The 25832-nt window shown below is 44.5% G+C and overlaps 1 protein-coding gene across 1 annotated transcript in view; it reads right to left on the bottom strand.

The window, feature by feature from the left end:
* LOC122931366 overlaps positions 1-25832 on the bottom strand; it is an 88820-nt gene that overhangs the window by 25047 nt on the left and 37941 nt on the right. The window contains exons 3-6 of the mRNA XM_044285436.1: positions 16583-16704; positions 11661-11701; positions 7033-7073; positions 2096-2139 (exon numbers count right to left, since the gene is read on the bottom strand). Of these exons, the coding sequence (XP_044141371.1) occupies positions 2096-2139; positions 7033-7073; positions 11661-11701; positions 16583-16704 (248 nt within the window). The remainder of the gene's footprint in view (positions 1-2095; positions 2140-7032; positions 7074-11660; positions 11702-16582; positions 16705-25832) is intronic.

A 25832-nucleotide genomic window follows, 5' to 3' on the forward strand; every position in this document is an offset into this window, starting at 1 on the left:
CCTAGTAGCAGCACCAGCCTCTCCCTGCTCTGCTATCCCTCTGCCCCTTCTCCAAATCCTTTTTTTCATTTTTCCCATTAGGATAAAACACATCAGCTCCGCCGAGCCCCCGGACAAAGTGTGGAGGTGTCCGAGATCCCCAAGGGCCAAGCCAAGTAATTGTAAGTTTTCATATGAAATATGTTTATGTTATACACACATAGCATATACCGTGCCCCACAATATACAGCTGACGAAAGTGTCAAGGGGGGGGGGGGGGGTCAGGAGGAGGCAGGGGAAATGGGTAAGCAGGAGGGGGGCTCAGTGGGCCTCTGCGTGTTACTTGCCCCCTGGGCCAAAAGTTGCCAGTCAGCCCCTGCCCCTGGATCAGGGTGATGGCAAGAAGACCCTCGAACCTGAAAGATTTGAAGGTCATTGCTAAAGATGAATGGGCAAAAATACCTAAAATACCTAAAAAGAATAATTTTGGACTGGACACTTTTTGCTCAAATGTAAATAAAAGCTGAGAAATGTTTTTTTTTTCCACAATAATGCCTCTTGTACATCGTCTTATTATCTTTTGGGAGACACCTATGTCATTTTCCGTCAAAAAATTACTTGCTGGTTGAATAAAAGTAACTTTAAAGGGATTCTGTCACCCCCCCTAAGCCAAAAAACGATTTTAAAGCAGCCATGAAGCACAGCTTACCTGGATTAGGCTGTGCTCTTTTATCTTGCAATCCGTCCAGCAGTTACTGCAAAAAACGACTTTTATTCATATAAATGTGTCCTGAAGGTGCCCAGAGGGGCGTTTTGTTCTTCTTAGAGAGCCCAGTACCGCCCCTCTTACAGTGCCCAGCCCGCCTTCCTTGCACTGTCTAACCGCCCCCAGCCTGCCACAGCCTCTCCTCCCCCTCCCTCACGCCGAACGAACTTTCGCACAGGCGCAGTACCCACTGAGGGCTGCGCCTGTGCGATCAGCAGGAGACTGAGGATAGGAGCTTCATCCTAGTCACTGGGCATGCGCCGAGCCCAGTGACGTCCGATGCTCGCTCTTCCCTGCTGACTGAGGGAAGAGCGAGCATCGGACGTCACTGGGCTCGGCGCATGCCCAGTGACGAGGATGAAGCTCCTGCCCTCAGTCTCCTGCTGATCGCACAGGCGCAGCCCTCAGTGGGTACTGCGCCTGTGCGAAAGTTCGTTCGGCGTGAGGGAGGGGGAGGAGAGGCTGTGGCAGGCTGGGGGCGGCGGTTAGACAGTGCAAGGAAGGCGGGCTGGGCACTGTAAGAGGGGCGGTACTGGGCTCTCTAAGAAGAACAAAACGCCCCTCTGGGCACCTTCAGGACACATTTGCATATGAATAAAAGTCGTTTTTTGCAGTAACTGCTGGACGGATTGCAAGATAAAAGAGCACAGCCTAATCCAGGTAAGCTGTGCTTCATGGCTGCTTTAAAATCGTTTTTTGGCTTAGGGGAGGTGACAGAATCCCTTTAAGTCAAAATTTGCCAGGGGTATGAATAATTACTGGCAGCACTGTAAGTCCATCGAGTTCAACCAAGGGATAAGTGTGGACGCGAATCCCAAAAGGATGTGAGACTCAGATTTCTACACATTTTCATAAGCAAAGAATTCATCTAAACCCTTTTTAAAATTGTCCACTGTTCCTGCTGTGACCACGTCCTGAGGAAGTCTATTCCACAGATGCACAGTTCTTACAGAAAAGAAGCTTTGACACTTCTGGAGACTGAACTTTTTCTTCTCCAGTTGGAGGCAGTGCCCCCTTGTCTTTTGAGGGCATTTTACATAGAACCGTTTTTCACCAAGTTTTTTGTATGGCCCATTTATATATTTGTATAGATAAATCATGTCCCCCCCTTAGACATCTCTTCTCAAGACAAAATAAATTCAATTATTTTAATCTTTCTTCATAACTAAGACCCTCCATGCCTCATATCAGTTCAGTCGCTCTCCTCTGTACTTTCTCCAGCTGCAGTGCGTCCTTTCTATGAACTGGTGCCCAGAACTGAACTGCATATTCCAGATGAGGCCGCACCAGCGCTTTGTAAAGTGGTAATATTACATCCATTTACCATTCTTAACTAATTTGCCAACTTACCTTACTTTACCAACCATTTTCTGCCACCTTTTCTTGTTGTATCTCTAACAAAGAAAAAATAATCTGTGACCAGGTTTTTGGATAAAAACATTTTCATTTACAAAGGTCTTTCAGTAGGTGCACATGACTGTAGGTGAAAATAGTCCCAAAATAAGAAAACAAGCAAAGGCCAAATCAGACCTTCCTGTCTCAAATTTTCACTATTTTTTAAAAAGGTGTGTTTGCCCCTTAAAGAGGTTGTCTCACGAAAAATATTCTATAGTTTTTAACCCAGCAATTGGTTTTGAATACTTTTGGAATAGCATGTACAATACCGTATTTTTTTGCTTTATAAGACACACTTTTTTCCCTCAAAAGTGGGAGGAAAATGGTGGTGTATCTTATAAAGCGAATACTAGTGAGCGATTTCACTATGGAAGCACTCACTAGTATGCAGTAGGCTCGGGCAACGGTAAGTAAAGCTCCATTCACCATTCCATGGTCTTCTCCGGGTGCCTCGCTGCACGTGTCCTGAATGTATACAGAGTCAGGACATAGTGTGCACACTATGACCTGATGCTGCGCAACGTCAAGTCACAATGCAGTGCAGGCCCGGAGAAAACGAGGGAGCGGAGAGTGCAGAGTTATTTTTGGTCTGATCTGATGTCTGACGAAGATTGGTTGACTGGTCTAAGGTCTGATAAAAAATTATCAATTAAAAGTTTAGTATAGTCGCTAGTCGCCAAGTTATTCCCTGAAATCTACCTGTATAACGCCACCTGCTGTTTGCTTTTTTTCTACATTCTTTGTCCAGCTCATTGAGATTAAAGCCCAAGCTTAGTTCTATCCTTGAACTGCCACTAGCTGCAGCAGAATGGACACACCCCGAGAAAGGAAACACACCCCTGAGCTGCCAGCTTGAAATAAATCTAGCAGAGCAATTGGAGTAATGAATGTGGAGAAGGTACAGGGATCCATGTAAGGGTCGTCTACTGTATTATGTCTGATTTTAATTTTTTACTTAAATCATGTGATAACCCCTTTAATTCTCAAGACATTGACATATTTTGGAAACATGGCTCTGGAAATATCACCAATCACCAAAACATTGACTAAGCAAATTTTCACAAATTAGCTGATCACTAAGCCAAAAGTAAAATCACTGTATCACTGTTGTATGCGACCCAAATGAATTGGTTAAAATGGAATCTGCTCCTTATGCTTTCTGCTCTAGGACTGATGTGGCAGCAGGGAAAATGCAAAAGAAATCCAAGAGGTATATAAAAAAGCAGTGTTGGCCAGCAGAGAAGTGAGGGACCAAACAAACTCTGGCCCGTAGAATCGTAGTTTCCCTACAGCCTTGTGAATGTATGCAAACCCCTTTTATGAGCTGGGTGACCATTGACAGTGGCGACATGGGCAGAAAAAGGGGAAGCAGGGTGCAGTTAGTGGTAGCCGCTTCCAGGAGTATGGGTTGGTCCTGATGTGCTTTCAGATACAGAACACTCAGAAGGATGATGTCCCTTGATTACATGATTCCGCTCAGGGAAGCAAATAGATCCTTTAAAGGACCACTAGGGGATCATTTGAAGCAGGTGGTTATAGAAAATATTTGGAAGTGGCAACATGTAGAATTTTTTCCTGTTTGAATGCTTTATTCTGGAGAGGGCAAAACAAGGGACTAGCAAGAAGGAGGAAGAGGAGAAAAGGAAGTACCGGTTGTTTCTTAGGACATTTTCTAACTCATTGCAGGCCTTTGTTATCCTGACCAGTTGGGAGAAAGGATCCAAGAATTGTATGGCCTTTTTTTTTGCTATATACAGTCAGGTCCATATATATTGGGACATCGACACAATGCTAACATTTTTGGCTCTATACACCACCACAATGAAATTTGAAATGAAACGAACAAGATGTGCTTTAATTGCAGACTGTCAGCTTTAATTTGAGGGTATTTCCAAATCAGGTGAACGGTGTAGGAATTACAACAGTTTGCATATGTGCCTCCCACTTGTTGAGGAACCAAAAGTAATGGGACAGAATAATAATCATAAATCAAACTTTAACTTTTTAATACTTGGTTGCAAACTTGCAATTTATTTGCAGTCCATTACAGCCTGAAGTCTGGAACGCATAGACATCACCAGACGCTGGGTTTCATCCCTGGTGATGCTCTGCCAGGCCTCTACTGCAACTGTCTTCAGTTCCTGCTTGTTCTTGGGGCATTTTCCCTTCAGTTTTGTCTTCAGCAAGTGAAATGCAAGCTCAATCGGATTCAGGTCAGGTGATTGACTTGGCCATTGCATAACATTCCACTTCTTTCCCCTAAACTCTTGCTTTTGCAGTATGCTTTGGGTCATTGTCCATCTGCACTGTGAAGCGCCGTCCAAAGAGTTCTGAAGCATTTGACTGCATATGAGCAGATAATATTGCCCGAAACACTTCAGAATTTATCCTGCTGCTTTTGTCAGCAGTCACATCATCAATAAATACAAGAGAACCAGTTCCATTGGCAGCCATACATGCCCACGCCATGACACTACCACCACCATGCTTCACTGATGAGGTGGTATGCTTAGGATCATGAGCAGCTCCTTTCCTTCTCCATACTCTTATCTTCCCATCACTCTGGTACAAGTTGATCTTGGTCTCATCTGTCCATAGGATGTTGTTCCAGAACTGTGAAGGCTTTTTTAGATGTCGTTTGGCAAACTCTAATCTGGCCTTCCTGTTTTTGAGGCTCACCAATGGATTACATATTGTGGTGAACCCTCTGTATTCACTCTGGTGAAGTCTTCTCTTGATTGTTGACTTTGACACACATACACCTACCTCCTGGAGAGTGTTCTTGATCTGGCCAACTGTTGTGAAGGGTGTTTTCGTCACCAGGGAAATAATTCTTCGGTCATCCACCACAGTTGTTTTTCGTGGTCTTCCGGGTCTTTTGGTGTTGCTGAGCTCACCGATACGTTCCTTCTTTTTAAGAATGTTCCAAACAGTTCTTTTGGCCACGCCTAATGTTTTTTGCTATCTCTCTGATGGGTTTGTTGTGTTTCTTCAGCCTAATGATGGCTTGCTTCACTGATAGTGACAGCTCTTTGGATCTCATCTTAAGAGGTGACAGCAACAGATTCCAAATGCAAATAGCACACTTGAAATGAACTCTGGACCTTTTATCTGCTCATTGTAATTGGGATAATGAGGGAATAACACACACCTGGCCATGGAACAGCTGAGAAGCCAATTGTCCCATTACTTTTGGTTCCTTAACAAGTGGGAGGCACATATGCAAACTGTTGTACTTCCTACACCGTTCACCTGATTTGGATCTAAATATCCTCAAATTAAAGCTGACAGTGTGCAGTTAAAGCACATCTTGTTCTTTTCATTTCAAATCCAATGTGGTGGTGTATGGAGCCAAAAATGTTAGAATTGTGTCAATGTCCCAATATTTATGGACCTGGCTGAAGATGCAAAAGGAGAAGCTGATAGGGTTTATGGGAGATAGGTAGTTTGTGCTTCGACAAACATATTCTTTCTAGGCACGGTCAGGGCAAAAAAACAAGGACACATGAACAGCAGTGGGGCATCCCACTGAAAACAAATGGAGATCTGGTGGAAGTCTGTGGGTTATTAATAGGGATATGTCGCATGGGTTTGCTCACTGGTTCCTTTCAACTAGGTTAATGGACTGGAAGTAAATTACATTGCTGTCGGGCCGACCGCCCACCTCGGATGTTTACTCAGTAAATGCTTATAATGCTATTATCTGGTTGGATGCCATGCTTATATTTTATGTTGTGTGCCTTATTGTGGCATGTAATATTGTATTAGCTGAGGCCCTTCAATAAAAAGGCTGCAGTGGCCAATAAAATCAACTCATTCTTTCATGTTGTTATTAGGGTGGAAGATTATGAGATTTAAGGTTCAAGGGGGTGTGTGTGTGTGTGTGTGTGTATTTATATATATATACACACACATATAAATACACACACCACATGTCAGTAGGTAAAATGGTCGGCTGCTGTAGAACCACGCTTGTCACCAGTCTCATGATATCTGTGGCATCTCCATATGTGCCAGCAATTTGAAGAAAACATTTTTTATGATATGCAAATTAACCCCTAGGCTCCACTCCCTGTCTACTATGCCACACCCACACCGCTTTGACTGAGGCCATTCACACTTGGCCCTGAAGCCGTGCCAGAGCGTGTCCAGCACATATGTTGTACAGGGATTCGAGACTTTAGGGTCTGGCATGAATATGTTTTCACTGCCTGACCTGTCAATCAAAATGGGTGGGGCCTGGTAAAGCAGACAGGGAGCGGAGCCTGTGGGTGCAACGGCACCGCCCTCGTTTCACCTTGGGGTAATTTGTATACCATAAAAAAGTATTTTTTTTCACCGGATTGCTAGCACATATGGAGATGCCATAGATAATCCGAAACTCTGCTGACAAGCGTGGATCTACAGTGGCAACAGTTTTATCTACTGGTATGAGAAGACAGATGCCCTTTAAAGGGGTTGTCTCATCATGGACAATGGGGGCATATCACTAGGATATGCCCCCATTGCCCTTTAGGTGCGGGACCCATTCCTGGGACCCGCACCTATATCGAGAACGGAGCCCTGCAAGGTGGTGGATGGAGGACTCTGGTCCGGCCACCACCAAGCCAGCTCCCCATAGAAGTGAATGGGAGCTTACAGCGCATGCGCAGCCCCCACTCCCATTTATTTCTATGGAAATAGCCGAGCCAGCCCTCTGCTATTTTCGCCGGCCCCATAGAAAATCAATAGAAGGCAGCTGCGCATGTGCAGTTCGCCCGCCTTCACTTGCGGGGCTCCGTTCTTGACCCACACCTATAAGACAATGGGGGCATATCCTAGCGATATGCCCCATTGTCCATGATGAGGCAACCTCTTTAAGGGAAACCTGTTGACAATTGCCTTCAATGTACCTGTATACACTTTTTAGCTTTTCCATGGATGTCCTTTGAGTCTGTAAAAATATAAACACAGCAGTGTTAGGTGACAAAACAGATAATGAATGGTAGGTGAAAAGAATTATTTAAAATCTATAAACAGAATAATCCACGTCTCAGTCCAGTCTAAAAAGGACATGACAATTCTAGAACATAGGTTTGGTGCGATAATGAGGAGATGTTTAAATAGTTTCATAAGAGACAGCAACTTACTTCATAATACAGACACATTTTCTAGCTTTTTTTACCCACAGACCTCACATTGGAACTTCGGAAACCAAGTCTAACAAAACAACTCACCACTCCTCATCTTCTCCTGGAGCCGTGCTGTGTCCTGACTGCGCACAGTGTCAAGACGTAGTGTACATAAGCGCACACTATGACCTGACGCTGTGCGATGTTAGGTCACAGAGCAGCGGAGCAGGAGGAGCAAGCTGGATCTCCCTAGTGGCAACGCAGTCCAGAGCAGGAGAGTTTAGTTATTTTATATCTCATTTGAGATCTGATGAAGATTTGGGGTCTGGTCTGAGGTCTAATGAGGATTGGGGGTCTGATCTGAAGTCTGATGAGAATTGGGGGTCTGATGAGGATTGGGGGGTCTGATCTGAGGTCTGATGAGGACTGGGGGTCTGATCTGAGGTCTGATTGAAGGGGTTGTCCGGGTTCAGAGCTGAAGCCGGACATACCCATAATTTCACCAAGGCAGTCCCCCTGACTTGAGCATCGGAGCAGTTCATGTTCTCCCTTGTCCTGCGCAGGATCGCGCAGGGCAAGGGCTCTTTTATTTACAATAACACACTGCCGGACGGAGGCTTCTGCCCAGCAGTTTGTATGGTGACGTCACTCGCTCTGATGGGCCGGCTTTTCCCGCTGCCCTAGTCGTTTTACAAGCTAGGGCAGCACTAAAGCCCGCCCATCAGTGTATGAAGTCACCGGGCTCACTGCTAGGCGGAAGCCTCCGTCTGGCAGCCCTAGAGGGCCCCATACGTCGCCGGAACACCACAAAATGCCTTTGCCCTGCGTGATTCAGCGCAGGGCAAAGGAGAGCATCAGAGCATTAACTGCTCCGATGCTCAAGTCAGGGGGGCTGCTGGGTGAAAATGGGGATATATCCGGGTTCAGCTCTGAACCCGGACAACCCCTTTAAGATTGGGTGTCTGATTTGAGGTATGATGAGGATTGGTGGTCTGATCCGAGGTCTGATTAAGATTGGGGGTCTGATCCGAGGTCTAATGAACATTTTTTAGTTTTGTTATTTTCTTCCTCTAAAACATAGGTGCGTCTTATAGAGCGAAAATCTGGTAAATAATATAGGGAAAAAAACACCATAAATGGCATTGGTACACATTCTACACTGTACAAAAAACAAATCGGTAAATCTTGTTTTTGTGTTGCCATTTTCTGACTGCCCTATTTTTTTTTATTTTTTGGACGATTGTCTTAGGTACGTTCTAATTTTTTACGGGATGAGATGACAGTTTAATTAGTACCATTTTGGGGTACGTACGTCTTTTTGATCGTTGAGGGAAATGGCTGTTTTGGCACTGTTTTTTTTATTTTATTTTTTACTGCATTCACCTGACAGGGTGGATCATGTGATTTTTTTATAGAGCGAGTCGATACGGACGCAGCAATACCTAATATGTATACTTATTACATATTACTTAATTATGGGAAAATAATGCTTTTTTTTTACTTGAAACGTGTATTTTTTTATTATTCAAAACTCAATTTTAACTTCTTTTTTTTTTACATTTTTTTTCCCAAAACTTTTGTAAAGCACTGGCTGTAAGTGTATTACCAGTGTAATAAACTTCCTGCCTTCCTGCCTGTAAGAACCAGGGGGCTGGATTTCACAGGCTAACAGGAAAGGCATCGGGCTGCCGTCCCAGCCATCGGGTCCCCGTCACAGCAGCTAAGGGACCCGATGGGGATGGGGAGGGAGCTCCTTCCCTCCACACACCACCGCGGCATAGTAAGGGTTAATGCGCATACAGCAGGGGTCCGGCTAATGGGAACAGCCGATCCCCTGCAGCTGACTGGGCGCATGCAGCAGCCCGATCAGCGCGCCGTAGTACTACGGCGCTGGTCGGGAAGGGGTTAAGTGTACCTCACAAAGGGTTCGGATGATATTTTCCCTCTCCCACACGTGTTCCTAGAATAGTAAAATATGTATTTTTTACTGCATCATTTCTGCCCAAATATGTTTTATTGAAAGAGTCCATTTTTGCTACAATACCATAACCTTTTTATTTTTTCAGTTTGTGTAGTCGTGTGAGGGATTGTTGCCGTAGAACAGGTTGAAATTTGTATTGGTATCATTTTGGGTTACATTAGTTTTTGGACTCATTTTTTATTTTGTAATTGGAGTAATGTAATAAAAACAGCAAATCCACACTTTTTTAAACGCCATGTGCTATATACATGTTTTATTTCATCCACAGGTTGCCAGATTGTTGCGATCTTTTTTACGGTAAATTATAAAAAAAAAACTTTAATAAACTTTAAAAAGTTTTTTTTAGACCCACTAGATTAGGTGACTTGCAGCTGCGATCCCTTGATTGATTGTACAATGTCTTGGAATACTTGGCCGATGTCTGACCTTTGGGACTTTATCACACTCCCATGGTAACCCACTGGCACTCGCCAGTGGGCTAATAGTGTGAGCCAGCTCCTTTTGTCAAAGATCTTAGGTGCTGCGGTCAAAATTAACTGTCTGGCTGTGTACAGAACACCGGCGCTCCCATCGCAATCTCTTGGATTCACTAAGCATGACTCTTTGCAAGATCTTTGTGACATACTGTATCTGTCAGAGAGCAGAAACTAGAAGGTGTGTGTATATCATCACTAAGGCTAGGTCTGCCTGGCGACATGTATTGAGCGACAATAAGGAAGCCATTACTCCGCGACATGTGTCGCCCACCATTTTTTGTATTTATAGACAATGGTGTCGCACTATGGATAGGTTATCAGTATCTGATGGGTGGGTGTCCAAAACCAGGTACAGCTGTTTGAGAAGGCACTCGCGGTTGCGCTATGGCCTTCTCTCAGCTTAGCCTATGTAAATAGTCATGATCCTCTACACCAGTGTTTCCCAACCAGCGTGCCTCCAGCTGTTGCAAAACTATAACTCCCAGCATGCCCGGACAGCCTTTGGTTGTGCGGGCATGCTGGGAGTTGTAGTTTTGCAACAGCTGGAGGCACACTGGTTGGGAAACACTGCTCTACACGACTGTATTTTTGGTCCATGTCCGATCAGCATTTTTTGTTGATCGCACACGGACCCATTCATTTTTAGGGGTCTGCAAAAAAAAATAATGGACAGCACACGTATGTCTTGCTAATATGCTAATATCCAAAATTAAGCAGCACTACTGTTAAGTCCAAATTGGACAGTCCCTGAAGTGGCAGTGCCAGTGCCTTAGCCCAGCAGTCCCCTGATAATCAAGGATTTTAGAGAAATACTGCAGCACTCAATGTCTTTAATGCAATTCCTAATTTATTCACTAAGAATGCAACGTTTCGACTACAATGAGTCTTTTTCAAGCCGAGTCAGTCTTCTTGAAAGAAACTCATTGTAGTCGAAAAGTTGCATTCTTGGTGAATAAATTAGGAATTGCACTGAAGACAGAATGCTGCAGTATTTCTCCCAAATCCTTTCGTTTGCTGCTTGCATCCGTGTGGCTGGGCCACAAATTATAGAACCTGTCCGTTTTGGGGACAAGAATATGCTTCATGGCGGACTACATCTGCATTTTGTGGATCTGCGATCTGCGTACCGCAAAACTGATACAGTTGTGTGCAGAGGGCCTTAGGGTTTATCCAACCATCTTTGGTATATCCACTGAGCACATGTGCTGGGAAATACCCACAAGGGGTACAATTTCTCCTTTCATAGAGATGTCACTGGTGGCTTAGCAGATATCCCAAGTCACATTTCAAGGCTCTTTAATAAGTAGGTCACTGACTTACAAGGAAGCTACCTATAGGTGGTATTAGAGAGACAGTCTTCTCCTTCCTCCTGAAGAAGAGGAAATTAACCTGACTGTCCATAAACTCCTATAGATCAGACTGAGGCCAAAAACTGCCTTCTTTGTTTCTTTAGACTTGGGCTACACGAATACAATAAGTTGCGTGACAAATAGGGCACAACTACACTGCAACATGTGTCGCGCAACAATTTTTATAATGGTAGTCTATGCTGTCGCACCGTGACAGTCGCAGAAAAATCCATCTTGAATGTTTTTTTTGCGACTGTCGTGTCGCAGTCGCAGCATGTCGCAGTTCAACAGCATAGACTACCATATAAAAAGTGTTGCGCAACATTGGTGCGACAAATGTCGTCGTGTAGCCGTAGCCTATTATAAGGCAGCTTATGAACAATACATACAGCTGCATACAGGGGGCGGACTGGCCGTAGACCCCACAGGGAAATTTCCCAGTGAGCCGATGCATATGTCAGGGGGTTATGTTCAGATCAGATTTTGGGAGATTTTCCTGATGTACAAACTGGATGTGAACATTGTTCAAGGTGGAAATATACCATTATAACCAACTAACAAAAACAGACAAAACAAGTAACAGAAACTGCAATAAAGACTTACCATTAGCATTTTTTTCCCTTGTATGGTGAAAACAATATACACTGCAAAACAGATTCATTGTGATTAGTTTATATTTAGAGAAATATGCATTTCATTTAAATGGAACCTGTCACCTGTACTGTCACCTGTACTGTGCTGTCCTCCGTGGTGGCAGCATAGTGTAGTGACAGACCCGCTGATTTCAGATATCTGTTACTGTTGCGGAATACGTGCGTTTTATAAAAAATTTTAGCTTGGATTCCAGTGTGGAAAAAAAACTGCGTATTACAGTACCAGCAAAGTGTATGAGATTGCACTAATCTCTTGTACACTTTGTGGATTTTTTCATGCGGAAATTGACCTGCTGTGCGGTTTTTAAATTTAATAGCATTTCAATTATATCACTGGCATCAAATCCGCACCAAAAAAACACTGTGGGACATGGCAGATTTTGGTGTGGATATGCCAAAGAAATAATATCCGCACAGAAATTTATATGGATCTTATGTTCGTTCACCTCCATCTGTGGGCAACTGGCCTTAGGGTGCCTGTATACAGTGCAGATTATGCACGTATTTTTTTCTGCACAGATTTTGTGTGGAAAAACTGCAGTGTAATACCGTACCAGCAGTGAGATTAGCCACATTTCATCTGCACTCTGCTTATTTTTAAGATGCGGAAATCGACCTGCTGTGCAGCTATCGAAATCCATAGCATGTCAATTTTTGTTTTCTTTTGCAGATTTGATCCTTTTCAAAGAAAGAATAAGATCTTCAGAAAATCCGCACAAAAAACTGCATAAAAACCAAACATAAAAAAGGAACACCTGCACACAAACCTGCACCATGTAAAGGTACCCTTAGAGTACTAACATGCTAAACCCCGCAATGTGCACCAGCACTGAAGGGGAAAGGAGTATGATGGGGGTTGCTGTCCCCACCTCCAGACAAGTCACAGGTTTAATTCCTATGCACACAAGGAAAGAAACCTGCCAGCCTTCGCCCGGAGGCGGAGAAAGCGACGGACTCCTCTCCCCTGCAGCGCTGACGCACAGTGCCTTAACAAAAATACACACAATTTGGCAATTTATTAATTGCATGGCTATTCCCTAGTAGTCTTGAAAAACAAGGAATTATGTGAATTTATGAATCACTACAGGAAGATGAGACTGTAGTCATGTGGTACAGAGGCAGGGCACCAATGTCTAGACGGGTGGTTTATTTCCCATGACACTGAGTGACGCCATTTACTTGGATTTACTTGTCTTACAGTCTAAAATTTTACCTGAAGAAGTTCTGACCATCTGAAGTGGGTGTGTACAAGTATGTACACATTAACCCCTTCAGCAACATGAAATTTTGAGTTTTTGAGTTTTTGTTTTTTTACTCCCTGCCTTCCCAGAGCCATAACTTTTTGGTATGAAGGCTTGTTTTTTGAGGGACAAGGAGAACATTTGAATGGCATCAAACACAATTCCACCACAGGGAAGACATCTTTTATTCACGTGAACAACTAAAAAGCTCAACCAGTATGTACTGGATCTCAGCCCACCAACTACCAATCAGTCATTATGGCATAAAACACAAAAAAACTAGCTCACATTCAATTTGCATATAATTTTACTATATCAATCCAACTGTATTACAAAAAACAATATTCCAATTAAAATAACAATAAAAATTATGTTAAAACATACTCTCTGTCCCTTTATATATTTCTGAATGCGGAGCTCACGCCTAAAAATGTATATATAATAATAATAATAATAAAAAGGCACGGCTTTGTTACGCTTATAATTCATTAATTAGGTATGCATGCTGTTTATAGAGGCTGAATGGTGTTTGTTAGCGTTTCTACTGGGACTTATAGTGCAATTAAAGTCTTGCTTTGATGTGGGATAATATTGAATTATCCTGATATCTGATATGCAAGAAAAAGACTTATCTTATCTTTATAGAGTCTTAATAATGTTCAATTTGCTAGCGCCCCTGGGCTTGTGATGGGACTTGTAGTGCTATTAGAATCTTGCTTTGATACAGGATATTTATGAATTTTCCCAATATCAGTTGCACTGTGCCCAGTAAGATGACTCCTTAGATTGTCTTGCAATAACTGTTAATGTTGGCAGTAATTCTGGGGGTTATAACTCACAAATCCTTCAGTGGTGTGGTCCTCCCTCTATGCTTCCATTGGCCGTTTGCTCTGCTCCGTGCCGGCTTAAAAGGTTTTACTGCGCATGCGCGGCTGGTGCTCAGCGACGCCAAAGCCAACGTGGAATGTTGCTGTATAGATAAACTTCAGGTCACTTGCAACTGTATACCTTCAATGTTCAACAAGCCGTACCCACCAGACGCGTTTTGGAACGTAATGTTCCTTCCTCAGTGGTAACAGATTATGTTTACTATAGGGACCCAAACTTTTTGTGAGTAGTATATATATACAGTACAGACCAAAAGTTTGGACACACCTTCTCATTCAAAGAGTTTTCTTTATTTTCATGACTATGAAAATTGTAGATTCACACTGAAGGCATCAAAACTATGAATTAACACATGTGGAATTATATACATAACAAAAAGGTGTGAAACAACAGAAAATATGTCATATTCTAGGATCTTCAAAGTAGCCACCTTTTGCTTTGATTACTGCTTTGCACACTCTTGGCATTCTCTTGATGAGCTTCAAGAGGTAGTCACCTGAAATGGTCTTCGAACAGTCTTGAAGGCGTTCCCAGAGATGCTTAGCACTTGTTGGCCCTTTTGCCTTCACTCTGCGGTCCAGCTCACCCCAAACCATCTCAATTGGGTTCAGGTCCGGTGACTGTGGGGGCCAGGTCATCTGGCGCAGCACCCCATCACTCTCCTTCATGGTCAAATAGCCCTTACACAGCCTGGAGGTGTGTTTGGGGTCATTGTCCTGTTGAAAAATAAATGATGGTCCAACTAAACGCAAACCGGATGGAATAGCATGCCGCTGCAAGATGCTATGGTAGCCATGCTGGTTCAGTATGCCTTCAATTTTGAATAAATCCCCAACAGTGTCACCAGCAAAGCACCCCCACACCATCACACCTCCTCACACCTTCACGGTGGAAACCAGGCATGTAGAGTCCATCCGTTCACCTTTTCTGCGTCGCACAAAGACACGGTGGTTGGAACCAAAGATCTCAAATTTGGACTCATCAGACCAAAGCACAGATTTCCACTGGTCTAATGTCCATTGCTTGTGTTCTTTAGCCCAAACAAGTCTCTTCTGCTTGTTGCCTGTCCTTAGCAGTGGTTTCCTAGCAGATATTCTACCATGAAGGCCTGATTCACACAGTCTCCTCTTAACATTTGTTCTAGAGATGTGTCTGCTGCTAGAACTCTGTGTGGCATTGACCTGGTCTCTAATCTGAGCTGCTGTTAACCTGCGATTTCTGAGGCTGGTGACTCAGATGAACTTCCCCTTCGCAGCAGAGGTGACTCTTGGTCTTCCTTTCCTGGGGCGGTCCGCATGTGAACCAGTTTCTTTGTAGCGCTTGATGGTTTTTGTGACTGCACTTGGGGACACTTTCAAAGTTTTCCCAATTTTTCGGACTGACTGACCTGCATTTCTTAAAGTAATGATGGCCACTCGTTTTTCTTTACTTAGCTGCTTTTTTCTTGCCATAATACAAATTCTAACAGTCTATTCAGTAGGACTATCAGCTGTGTATCCACCTGACTTCTCCACAATGCAACTGATGGTCCCAACCTCATTTATAAGGCAAGAACTCCCACTTATTAAACCTGACAGAGCACACCTGTGAAGTGAAAACCATTTCAGGTGACCACCTCTTGAAGCTCATCAAGAGAATGCCAAGAGTGTGCAAAGCAGTAATCAAAGCAAAAGGTGGCTACTTTGAAGAACCTAGAATATGACATATTTTCAGTTGTTTCACACTTTTTTGTTATGTATATAATTCCACATATGTTAATTTATAGTTTTGATGCCTTCAGTGTGAATCTACAATTTTCATAGTCATGAAAATAAAGAAAACTCTTTGAATGAGAAGGTGTGTCCAAACTTTTGGTCTGTACTGTATATATACTACATATATATATATATATATATATATATATATCGGTGACAGGGGGCGTAGTTTAACTTTTTACTTTATTTTTTACACTTTTATTAAAGGGGTTGTCTCACTTCAGCAAATGTCATTTATCATGTAGATAAAGTTAATACAAGGCACTTACTAATGTATTGTGATTGTCCATATTGCTTCCTTTGCTGGCTAGATTAATTTTTCCATCACATTATACACGTCTTGTTTCCATGGTTACAAACACCCTGCAATCCAGCAGCAGTGGCTCAGATGCTGTGGTCATAATTGACCACAGTATCTAAGGAGTTAAGTGTCTGCAATCTGCGTTATCGCCGACCGCAGATATTAGCCTTGGGTATCTGCTGTTTAAAACAACAGAAACCCGGTGGCTATGGTGCCCGCAGCGCTCGCAATAGGGCCACATTTTTAATGACTGGATTTCGCCCATACATGTACAGCAGAGGTCCTGAAATGGATTAAGTGCTTGCCCAGCCTATTTTAAGTGATGGCCTATCCATCACTGTAGCGCTGTTCCCACTACAATGTTTAAGGTGCCCTTCAACATTGTAGTGGGAGCAATGTTACAGTGATGAGCTGAGAGTGCCCTGTAGCTCCGGAGATAGAGCTGCACAGAACTGCTAATTGGCAGAGGTTCAGGGTGCCGGACCCCTGTCAATCGCCTAGTGATTGCTTGTCCTGAGGATAGGTCATCATTGAAAAAAGGCTGAACAAATGTTTTAGGATGATCATATACAATAACTGCAATTAGTTGAAAATGCATGCATTATCGAAGCACGTAAAAGCACCTTTAGCACAACATATTGTGTCGGCACTTGTGAATATGCATACACAGCTAAGAAAAATAACTTACACAAATTTTTGGGGATAAGAAGAACCTTTAGCTTTTAGTACACACGGATAGTGATATGTTCTCCTACAAGATATGACATCACAGCCGGCAGTCGCTCCTCGCTTCTTACATAAATTACATCTCTGTGAATACATACAATTATTATTATAGAAAACGTGAAACACAATTATGCTTCATATAAAAGACATTTAAAGTGGTTTTCAGAGTTATGTAAAAAAATAAACAAAATAAAAATATAGCACTGTAAGGCCAAATGCACGTGGCCGTGAGCGGTCCGTGGTATGCCGGCCTGGATTCCTGCTGACAGCAGGAGCGCACAGCGTCATTGGTTGCTATGACGCTGTGCGCTTCATGCCGCCGCTGCACTACAGTAATACACTCGTATAGATCATACGAGGGCATTACTGTAGTGCAGCGGCGGCATGAAGCGCACAGCATCATAGCAACCAATGACGCTGTGCGCTCCTGCTGTCAGCAGGAATCTAGGCCGGCATACCACGGACCACTTATGGCCGCGGAACACGGTCGTGTGCATTCGGCCTAAATCTGATGGTCAGCAATATATACATAAGCAAGATTTAGGCAAAAAATGATCTATTTCCTCATCTCCCTGGTTCTCCTCTGGCCTCTGTTTACCTGCAACAACAACAATCTCTGAGGTTTTCCTCATTAATATTTGTTCCCTTCCCCTTGTTCTGCAAAGGGAGTAAATAAAAGTCTGCCCTGAGTGAAATGTCTGCCTGCTGGGATACTCAGCAGCATGTTGTATGTGTAGGACTACAAGTTGTACAATGACACTGCTGATACTCACAGGATCTTTCCCCTACCTGTTCTTGTGCAATGCTCTGCAGAACTCCTCCAGTCTGTCAGCTCTGTGTCTGCAGGATAAGGAAGGCAGATCCTGTGTCTCTTCACTGCCTGCAGCTGCTCAGCAAACCCTCCAGCTCTGAGTCTGTGTGCTGGGGTTAATCTATCCTGAAGATTCCAGTGGGAGGGAGACACAGGGCAGACAGCAGCAGCCAGTGCAGGAAGTGTGGCCAGCGCAGTGTTGACTAGGCTTGTGTACAAGACTAGGGTTGAGCGAACCCAAACTGTAAAGTTCGGGTTCGAGCCGAACTTTAGGATTTTTGGACCCCGGATCTGAACCCGAACTTTTCAGTAAAAGTTCGGGTTCGGTGTTCAGCGAGTTAATGGTGCTTATTGAAAGGCTGCACAGCAGCCAATCAACAAGCGTTTTACTTGTGTGCCCTTAGAAGCCATGACAGCCATGCCTACTAATGGCATGGCTGTGATTTGCCAGTGCAGCATGTGACCCAGCCTCTATATAAGCTGGAGTCACGTAGCGCTGCACGTCACTCTGCTGTTACTAGTGTAGGGATAGGATGCTGCTGCTGTGAGGGAGAGAATAGGACAGAATCTTTAATCTGAAGTGCTTGTTAACTCAGCGATCTACCTAGATTGTGTTTTGTGGGTGCAGTGCACAATCTTTTTACCCTACTCTGAGCCCAGTGACCCAGAAAAATAACTCGTATCTGTCTGTTAGTTCGGTGGGCAGTGGCGGCGGCTATTTTATGCAAGTTCTGTGCACCAGCACAGCATATGTGCATTTGTGACAGTCAAATAGAAGCTTGAAATACTGCAATTATATTCTGGGTTTAAAAAAATCATAAATTTTTGGCAAGACCCTACATCTGTGGCATTTGCAGCATTTGTCTGTGTGCAATTTAGGCTTGAAATACTGCAATAATTGTCTGAAAAACACCTATTTTTGTCAATACCTTCCATCTGGGGCCTATGCCGCATTATTCAGTGTGCAATTTAAGCTAAAAATACAGCAATAATTTTCTGGGTTTTAAAAAACATATTTTTTGGGCAAAATACTAAATTTTACAGCCCTTGTTGCATCTCTCAGTGTGAAATACAAGCGTTAGATACTGCTGTCATATTCTGTTATTAAAAAAACATGCTTTTTGGGCAAAATACTAAATTTTACAGCCCTTGCTGCATCTGTCAGTGTGAAATTCAAGCGTTATATACTGCTGTCATATTCTGTTACTAAAGAAACACCAATTTTGGGCCAAATACTAAATTTGCGGTCTTGTCTGCATCTGTCATTGTGAGATACAAGCTTGATATACAGCAATAATATTCTGGGTTTAAAAAAAAACACCCATTTTGGGCAAAGTACTTACTATTGCAGCCTTTGCTGCATCTGTTAGTGTGAGATACATGCGTTAGATACTGTTGTTCTATTTGGTTATTTAAAAAAACACCCATTTTGGTCAAGATCCTAAATTTGAGAAATATGAGGAGAGCGTCAAATAAGGGACGTGGCCCCGATTGTGGTGCTGCTGGTGGAGCTCCTGTTGCAGGGAGAGGACGTGGTTGATCTGTGCCAGCTACATGCTCAAGTGACGACAGAACCTTCAGCGGTATTTGGCCAGGCCTAATGCGGCTCTACGAATGGTGAGGCCAGAACAAGTGCAGGCGATAGTAGATTGGGTTGCTGACAGTGCCTCCAGTTCCTTTACATTGTCTACCACCCAGTCTCTTGCTGAAAGATCAGAGTTGGCACCTGCAGCCGATGTCCATCAGTCTTTCACCTCACCGGCTTGAAAATCAGCCAAGCAGTCTCTTCTGCTTTTTGATGACTCTGCTAGCAGGGTTTCCCAGGGTCATCCACCTAGCCCTGCCCCAGAAGTGCACCGATGCGCAGCCACTTATGTTTCAAGAGGAGTACATGAGAGGACCACCGCAGCACGTCTCGGATGATGACGAAACACAGGTGCCAACAGCTGTGGCTTTCGAAAGTGTGCAGACCAACAAGGAGGGCAGGGGTAAAGACTGGGTGGAAGATGATGTGGAGGACGATGAGGTCCTCGACCCCACATGGAATCAAGGTCATGCGAGTGACCTGTGTAGTTCGGAGGAAGAGGTGGTGGTCGCACAAAGCCACCAGCACAGCAGAAAAGGGAGCAGGGTGCAAAAGCGGAGCGGCCATCCCCTAGACAGTACGCCTGCTACTGCCCACTGCAGCAAGGGACCGAGCACACCAAAGCCAGCTCCAAGGAGTTCCCTGGCATGGCAGTTCTTCAGACAATGTGCTGACAACAAGACACGAGTGGTTTGCACGCTGTGCAATCAGAGCCTGAAGCGAGGCGATAAACGTTCTCAACCTGAGCACAACCTACATAAACAGGTATCTAATTGCAAAGGACGAGCTGCAGTGGAGTAGACACTTCAAAAACCAAGAAAGGTCTCTGGCTCCTCCTGCTTCATCTTCTGCTGCAGTCTCGGCCTCTTCATCCACCTCTGGAGTGACAGTGCCACCTGCCACCCCGCGAACAGAGCACCTGCCAGCAACACCAACACCTGGGTCACCAAGCATCTCCACAATGTCCCTCTGAAGCGTTCAGCTCTCCATCTCCCAAACACTGGAGCGGAAGAGTAAGTACCTCTCTACCGACCCACGATCTCTGGCCCTGAATGCCAGCATTTCAAAATTACTGTCCTTTAAAATGCTGGCATTCCGTCTGGTGGAGACGGAGAGTTTTAAAAGCCTTATGGCGGTGGCTGTCCCACAGTACAACGTGCCCAGCCGCTACTACTTTTCCAGGCGTGTCATCCCTTCCCTGCACAACCAAGTAGGGGACAAAATCAGGTGTGCACTGCGCAATGCCATCTGTGGCAAGGTCCACCTAACTACGGATACATGGACCAGTAACCATGGTCAGGGATGTTATATCTCTCTAACAGCACACTGGGTAAATGCAGTGGCGGCTGGGCCTGAGGCGGATAGCAGTTTGGCGCATGTCCTTCCGAGGATTACAGGGCACTTCTCTTTGGCTCTTGTTGCTTCCTCCTCCTACTCTGCTTCCTCATCCTCTACCGGCTCCTCATCCGGTCAGCATAACACCTTCACCACCAACTTCAGCACAGCCAGGGGTAAACGACAGCAGTCAGTTTTAAAACTTATCTGTTTGGGGGACAAACCCCACACCGCGCAGGAGCTGTGGACGGGCCTTGAACAACAGACCGATGAGTGGTTGGTGCCAGTGAGCCTCAAGCTTGGCCTGGTAGTGTGCGATAATGGGCGAAATCTCGTAGAAGCTCTGGGACTAGCCGGTTTAACGCACATCCCTTGCCTAGTGCATGTGCTGAATTTGGTGGTGCAGAGGTTCCTTAAAAATTACCCCGATATGTAAGAGCTTCTGCATAAAGTGCGGGCCGTCACCCTGCTGCTGCTCGCCCTACTGCTGCTCGCCTGTCAGCACTGCAGCGTAACTTCAGCCTTCCCGCTCACCGCCTCATATGCGACGTGCCCACAAGGTGGAACTCCACCTTGCACATGCTGGACAGACTGTGCGAGCAGCAGCAGGCCATAGTGGAGTTTAAGCTGCAGCACGCACGGGTGAGTCGCTCTGCGGAACAGCACCACTTCACCACCAATGACTGGGCCTCCATGCGAGACCTGTGTTCCTTGTTGCGCTGTTTCGAGTACTCCACCAACATGGCCAGTGCCGATAACACCGTTCTCAGCGTAACTATACCACTTCTATGCCTCCTTGAAAAAACGCTGCTGGCGATGATGGAAGAGGATGTGGCACAGGAGGAGGAGGAGGAGGAGGAAGAGGGATAATTTTGTAGGGTTTACGGCCAGTCATTCACAAGTGGCTCCGAGGGTGGGTTCCTGCACCCACAAACACCAGGTACACAATTGTCCAGCCAGGGCACAGTTCTGGAGGATGACGAAGTGGAGGATGAGGAGATGGAGGAGGAGAAACCGTGTTCACAGCAGGGTGGCACCCAGACCAGCTCATGGCAATCACTGGTGCGTGGCTGAGGGGATACAGAGGACACAGACGATACACCTCCCACAGAGGACAGCTTTTCATTGCCTCTGGGCAGCCTGGCACATATGAGCGATTACATGCTGCAGTGTCTCTGCAACGACCGCTAAGTTGCCCAGATTTGAACTTGTGCTGATTACTGGGTGGCCACGCTGCTGGATCCCTGTTACAAGGACAACATACTGTCCTTAATTCAGTCACTGGAGCGTGATCGTAAGATGCGCAAGTACAAGCGCACGCTGGTAGACGCGCTGCTGGTGGCATTCCCACCTGACAGCGGGGGCATAGTGGAAGCACAAGGTGAAGGCAGAGGAGGAGGAAGAGGTCGCCAATGCAGCTGGGGCACCACCAGCACCTTAGAAGGCAGGGTTAGCATGACCGAAATGTGGAAAAGCTTTGTTAGCACGCCACAACAACCAGCACCACCAGCTGATATGGAACGTCTTAGCAGGAGGCAGCATTTCAGCAACATGGTGGAGCAGTATGTGTGCACACGCCTACACGTACTGAATGACGGGTCTGCCCCCTGCAACTTCTGGGTCTCCAAATTGGGCACATGGCCCGAGCTTGCTCTTTACGCCTTGGAGGTGCTGGCCTGCCCTGCAGCCAGTGTATTGTCTGAACGTGTGTTTAGCACGGCAGGGGGCATCATCACAGACAAGCGCAGCCGCCTGTCCACAGCCAATGTGGACAAGCTCACGTTCATTAAAATGAACCAGGCATGGATCCCTCAGGACTTGTCCGTACCTTGTGCAGAATAGACATGTATACCGGCCTTAACCAGCCATTGTTATACTACAGCGTAATTACTCATTGTTGTATTTTGGATATTTCACACTTTTTTGGAGTGTACCCTAAAAAAAAAAAAAGGGAAGCCAAAAACCACGTCCACCGCCTACTCAAACTCCTACTCCATATGGACCTCCACCTCATAAATCAAGTTGTTTTTTTTTGTACGTATTTTATTTTATGTCATTTCACTAATTTGTCTGTTACATATTCGGGTAAAATTCACCAATTTTTGGGAGTGATATACCCCTAATCTACCTAGCAGACAGGTAACATTTCACTAATTTGTCTGTTACATATTCGGGTGAAATTCACCTATTTTCGGGTGTGATGTGCCACTGCTATACCTAGTAGACAGGTAAAAAGATTTCACTAATCTGTCTGTTACATTCTTGGGTGACATTTGACCATTTTTGCCGTGATTAAACCCCTGCTCTGCATAGGTGATAAGGATCGTCTGTTACATTGTCAGGTGACATTTTACCAATTTTGCCGTATACAAACCCCTACTCTGCATAGGTGACAGGGAATTACATTTCTAAAATTCTTCTTTAATTGATGCGCGCGCCCTCCTTTCATTCAATGCTTAAACTTTAACAACTTGTCCCACATTTGCGCTTAAATAATTTGTCTCACTTTTCTGCTCGATCATATTTAATTTCAAGCAATTAACCTCTCTTGGATGTGGTCTCTCTTTCTCACGCTCCCTCTCTGGTGTGGAACCCTGATTCGCCGCTAACAGTGATCAACATGGCAGGCGCAGAAAAGAACATCGAAAGTTGATAGAGAAGATACCCAAAGGGATTGTGAACATCACGGGGACGTGCGACATGGTGGGGCAGTATGTGTGCACACGCCTACACGAACTGACTGATGGGTCTCTAAATTGGGCACATGGCCTGAGCTTGCCCTTTACGCCTTAGAGGTGCTGACCTGCCCTGCAGCCAGTGTATTGTCTGAACGTGTGTTTAGCATGACTGGAGGGGGTTATCACAGGTTATATTTCCCAATGTTTTGGGGTGTACCCTAATTTAATCCTCCTCCACATCCACTGCCTCCTCATCCTCCTAGATCAAGATTATTATTATTATTATTTTTTACGTATTTTGTTATGTAAAGTCATTTCCCTATCCACATTTGTTTACAGAGCACTTGCCATGCTCTTAACCACATTTTGCTGGCATTTGCAGCCCTCTAGCCCTTTCCATTACATTTTAAGAGCCATTTTAGTGCTCAAAAGTTCGGGTCCCTATTGACTTCAATGGGGTTCAGGGTCAAGTTCGGGCCCCAACTCAAACTTTTTTGTGAAGTTCGGCCGAACCCGAACATCCAGGTGTCCGCTCAACTCTATACAAGACCTCATCAGAGCAGGGAGAGAAGCTGACATAACAGGTCATGTGACCCTCAGTGAAATCTGAGAAAGGAGCCACTGCAGATTAAGTAAGTCAATTGTAAACTCCTTACATTTGATTAGATAGAAACATACAAAGTACAAAAAAATAACTCAGACAACTTTTTTAAGCCTATTAATTATCTTGCCAGTAAAATCAGCAGAGAAGCTGCCAAACTGATTTTTGTTTAAAAAGTATTAATACCATTTTTACGGAAAAATCGGAACACCAAATGAAAAAGGAACCATGAATCACTAGCACTGCACATATTAGTGCAAGTATGCACGCAGTACATGGAGAATGCAGAAGAGCTAAGACATGACAAAACGAGAGAGAGAAAAAACATGCAGTATCTAAACACACACTGGTGCTTCCAAGCCTGTGAACCCTTGAGAGTTTTCTATATTTCTGCATAAATTTGACTCAAAAGCACAAAAAATAAAATAAATGAGACAAAAATATTAGACTTGGTCATTTATTTTTTAATAGAATTTTTTTTATTTAATAAATGTTTTTTTTGTTTCTTGTTTTTACCACTTAATAGTCCCACAAGGGGACTATAACAGACAGTACTTGCTTTTAAAATGCAATGCATTATCCCTATAGTGCATTGCATTTTAATGGCAATGCTATTCTAACATTGACCAGCAGGCTGCACCACAGAGGCGCAGCCTGCTGAAAATTACTGAAGGCTGGTCTGGGGCTTACATCCGACCCCTGCCAGCCTTCACACACATCAGCACCCCGCGATCGCATTTGTGGGGTGCCGATGGGAGACAGAGGGAGTCTGCTCCCTCTATAAGCACTTTACATGCAGCAGGCGCAATTGCCCACGGCATGTAAAGTGTTAAACAGCCAGGATCGGCACTCCTGCCAGTCCGGGCTGTTAGAGCAGGGCCGCGGCTCTCATGTGAGCCTAAGGCCCCTTAGTGACCGCCGTAAAAAGGCGCATGGGTGGTCACTAAGGGGTTAACCTTTGTTTTGGTAGAACTACTTGTTTGCCTAGGGTTGTTGTCTTGCCGCAGAACACGTTTTCTTGAGATTCAGCTCATGGACAGATGTCCTGACATTTTCCTTTAGAATACATTGTTCCATGAATGATGGCAAGCCATCCTGGCCCTGAGGCAGAAAAATAGGCCCACGATACTAGTATCGTGGTGAACTAGCAAAACCATTAACAGATTTATTTAACCAATCACTGGCAACAGGAGTCGTCCCAGAAGATTGGAAATTAGCAAATGTTGTGCCCATTCACAAGAAAGGTAGTAGGGAGGAATCGGGCAACTATAGGCCAGTAAGCCTGACATTAATAGTGGGGAAATTAATGGAAACCATACTTAAGGAGAGGATTGTGGACCATCTAAATTCCCATGGATTGAAAGATGAAAAACAGCATGGGTTTACTTCAGGGAGATTATGTCAACTAATCTTATTGATTTTTTTGATTGGGTGACTAAAATAATAGATGGCGAAGGTGCAGTAGACATTGCTTATCTAGACTTTAGTAAGGCTTTTGATACTGTCCCACATAGAAGGCTTATCAATAAAGTGCAGTCATTGGGCTTGGACTCCCATATTGTTGAATGGATTAGGCAGTGGCTGAGGGACAGACAACAGAGGGTTGTAGTCAATGGAGTATATTCAGACCAAGGTCTTGTTACCAGTGCGGTACCTCAGGGATCTGTTCTGGGACCCATATTGTTTAATATCTTTATCAGCGAAATTGCAGAAGGCCTCGATGGTAAGGTGTGTCTTTTTGCTGATGATACAAAGATTTTTAACAGGGTTGATGTTCCTGGAGGAATACACCAAATGGAAAAGGACTTAGGAAAACTAGAGGAATGGTCAAAAATCTGGCAACTAAAATTTAATGTTGATAAGTGCAAGATAATGCACCTGGGACGTAAAAACCCAAGCGCAGAATATAAAATCAGTGATACAGTCCTAACCTCAGTATCTGAGGAAAGGGATTTAGGGATCATTATTTCAGAAGACTTAAAGGTAGGCAGACAATGTCACAGAGCAGCAGGAAATGCTAGCAGAATGCTTGGGTGTATAGGGAGAGGCATTACCAGTAGAAAGAGGGAGGTGCTCATGCCGCTCTACAGAGCACTAGTGAGACCTCATTTGGAGTATTGTGCTCAGTACTGGAGACCATATCTCCAGAAGGATATTGATACTTTGGAGAGAGTTCAGAGAAGAGCTACTAAACTAGTACAT

Source organism: Bufo gargarizans, chromosome 3 (genome assembly GCF_014858855.1).
Source record: "Bufo gargarizans isolate SCDJY-AF-19 chromosome 3, ASM1485885v1, whole genome shotgun sequence".
NCBI lineage: Eukaryota > Metazoa > Chordata > Amphibia > Anura > Bufonidae > Bufo > Bufo gargarizans.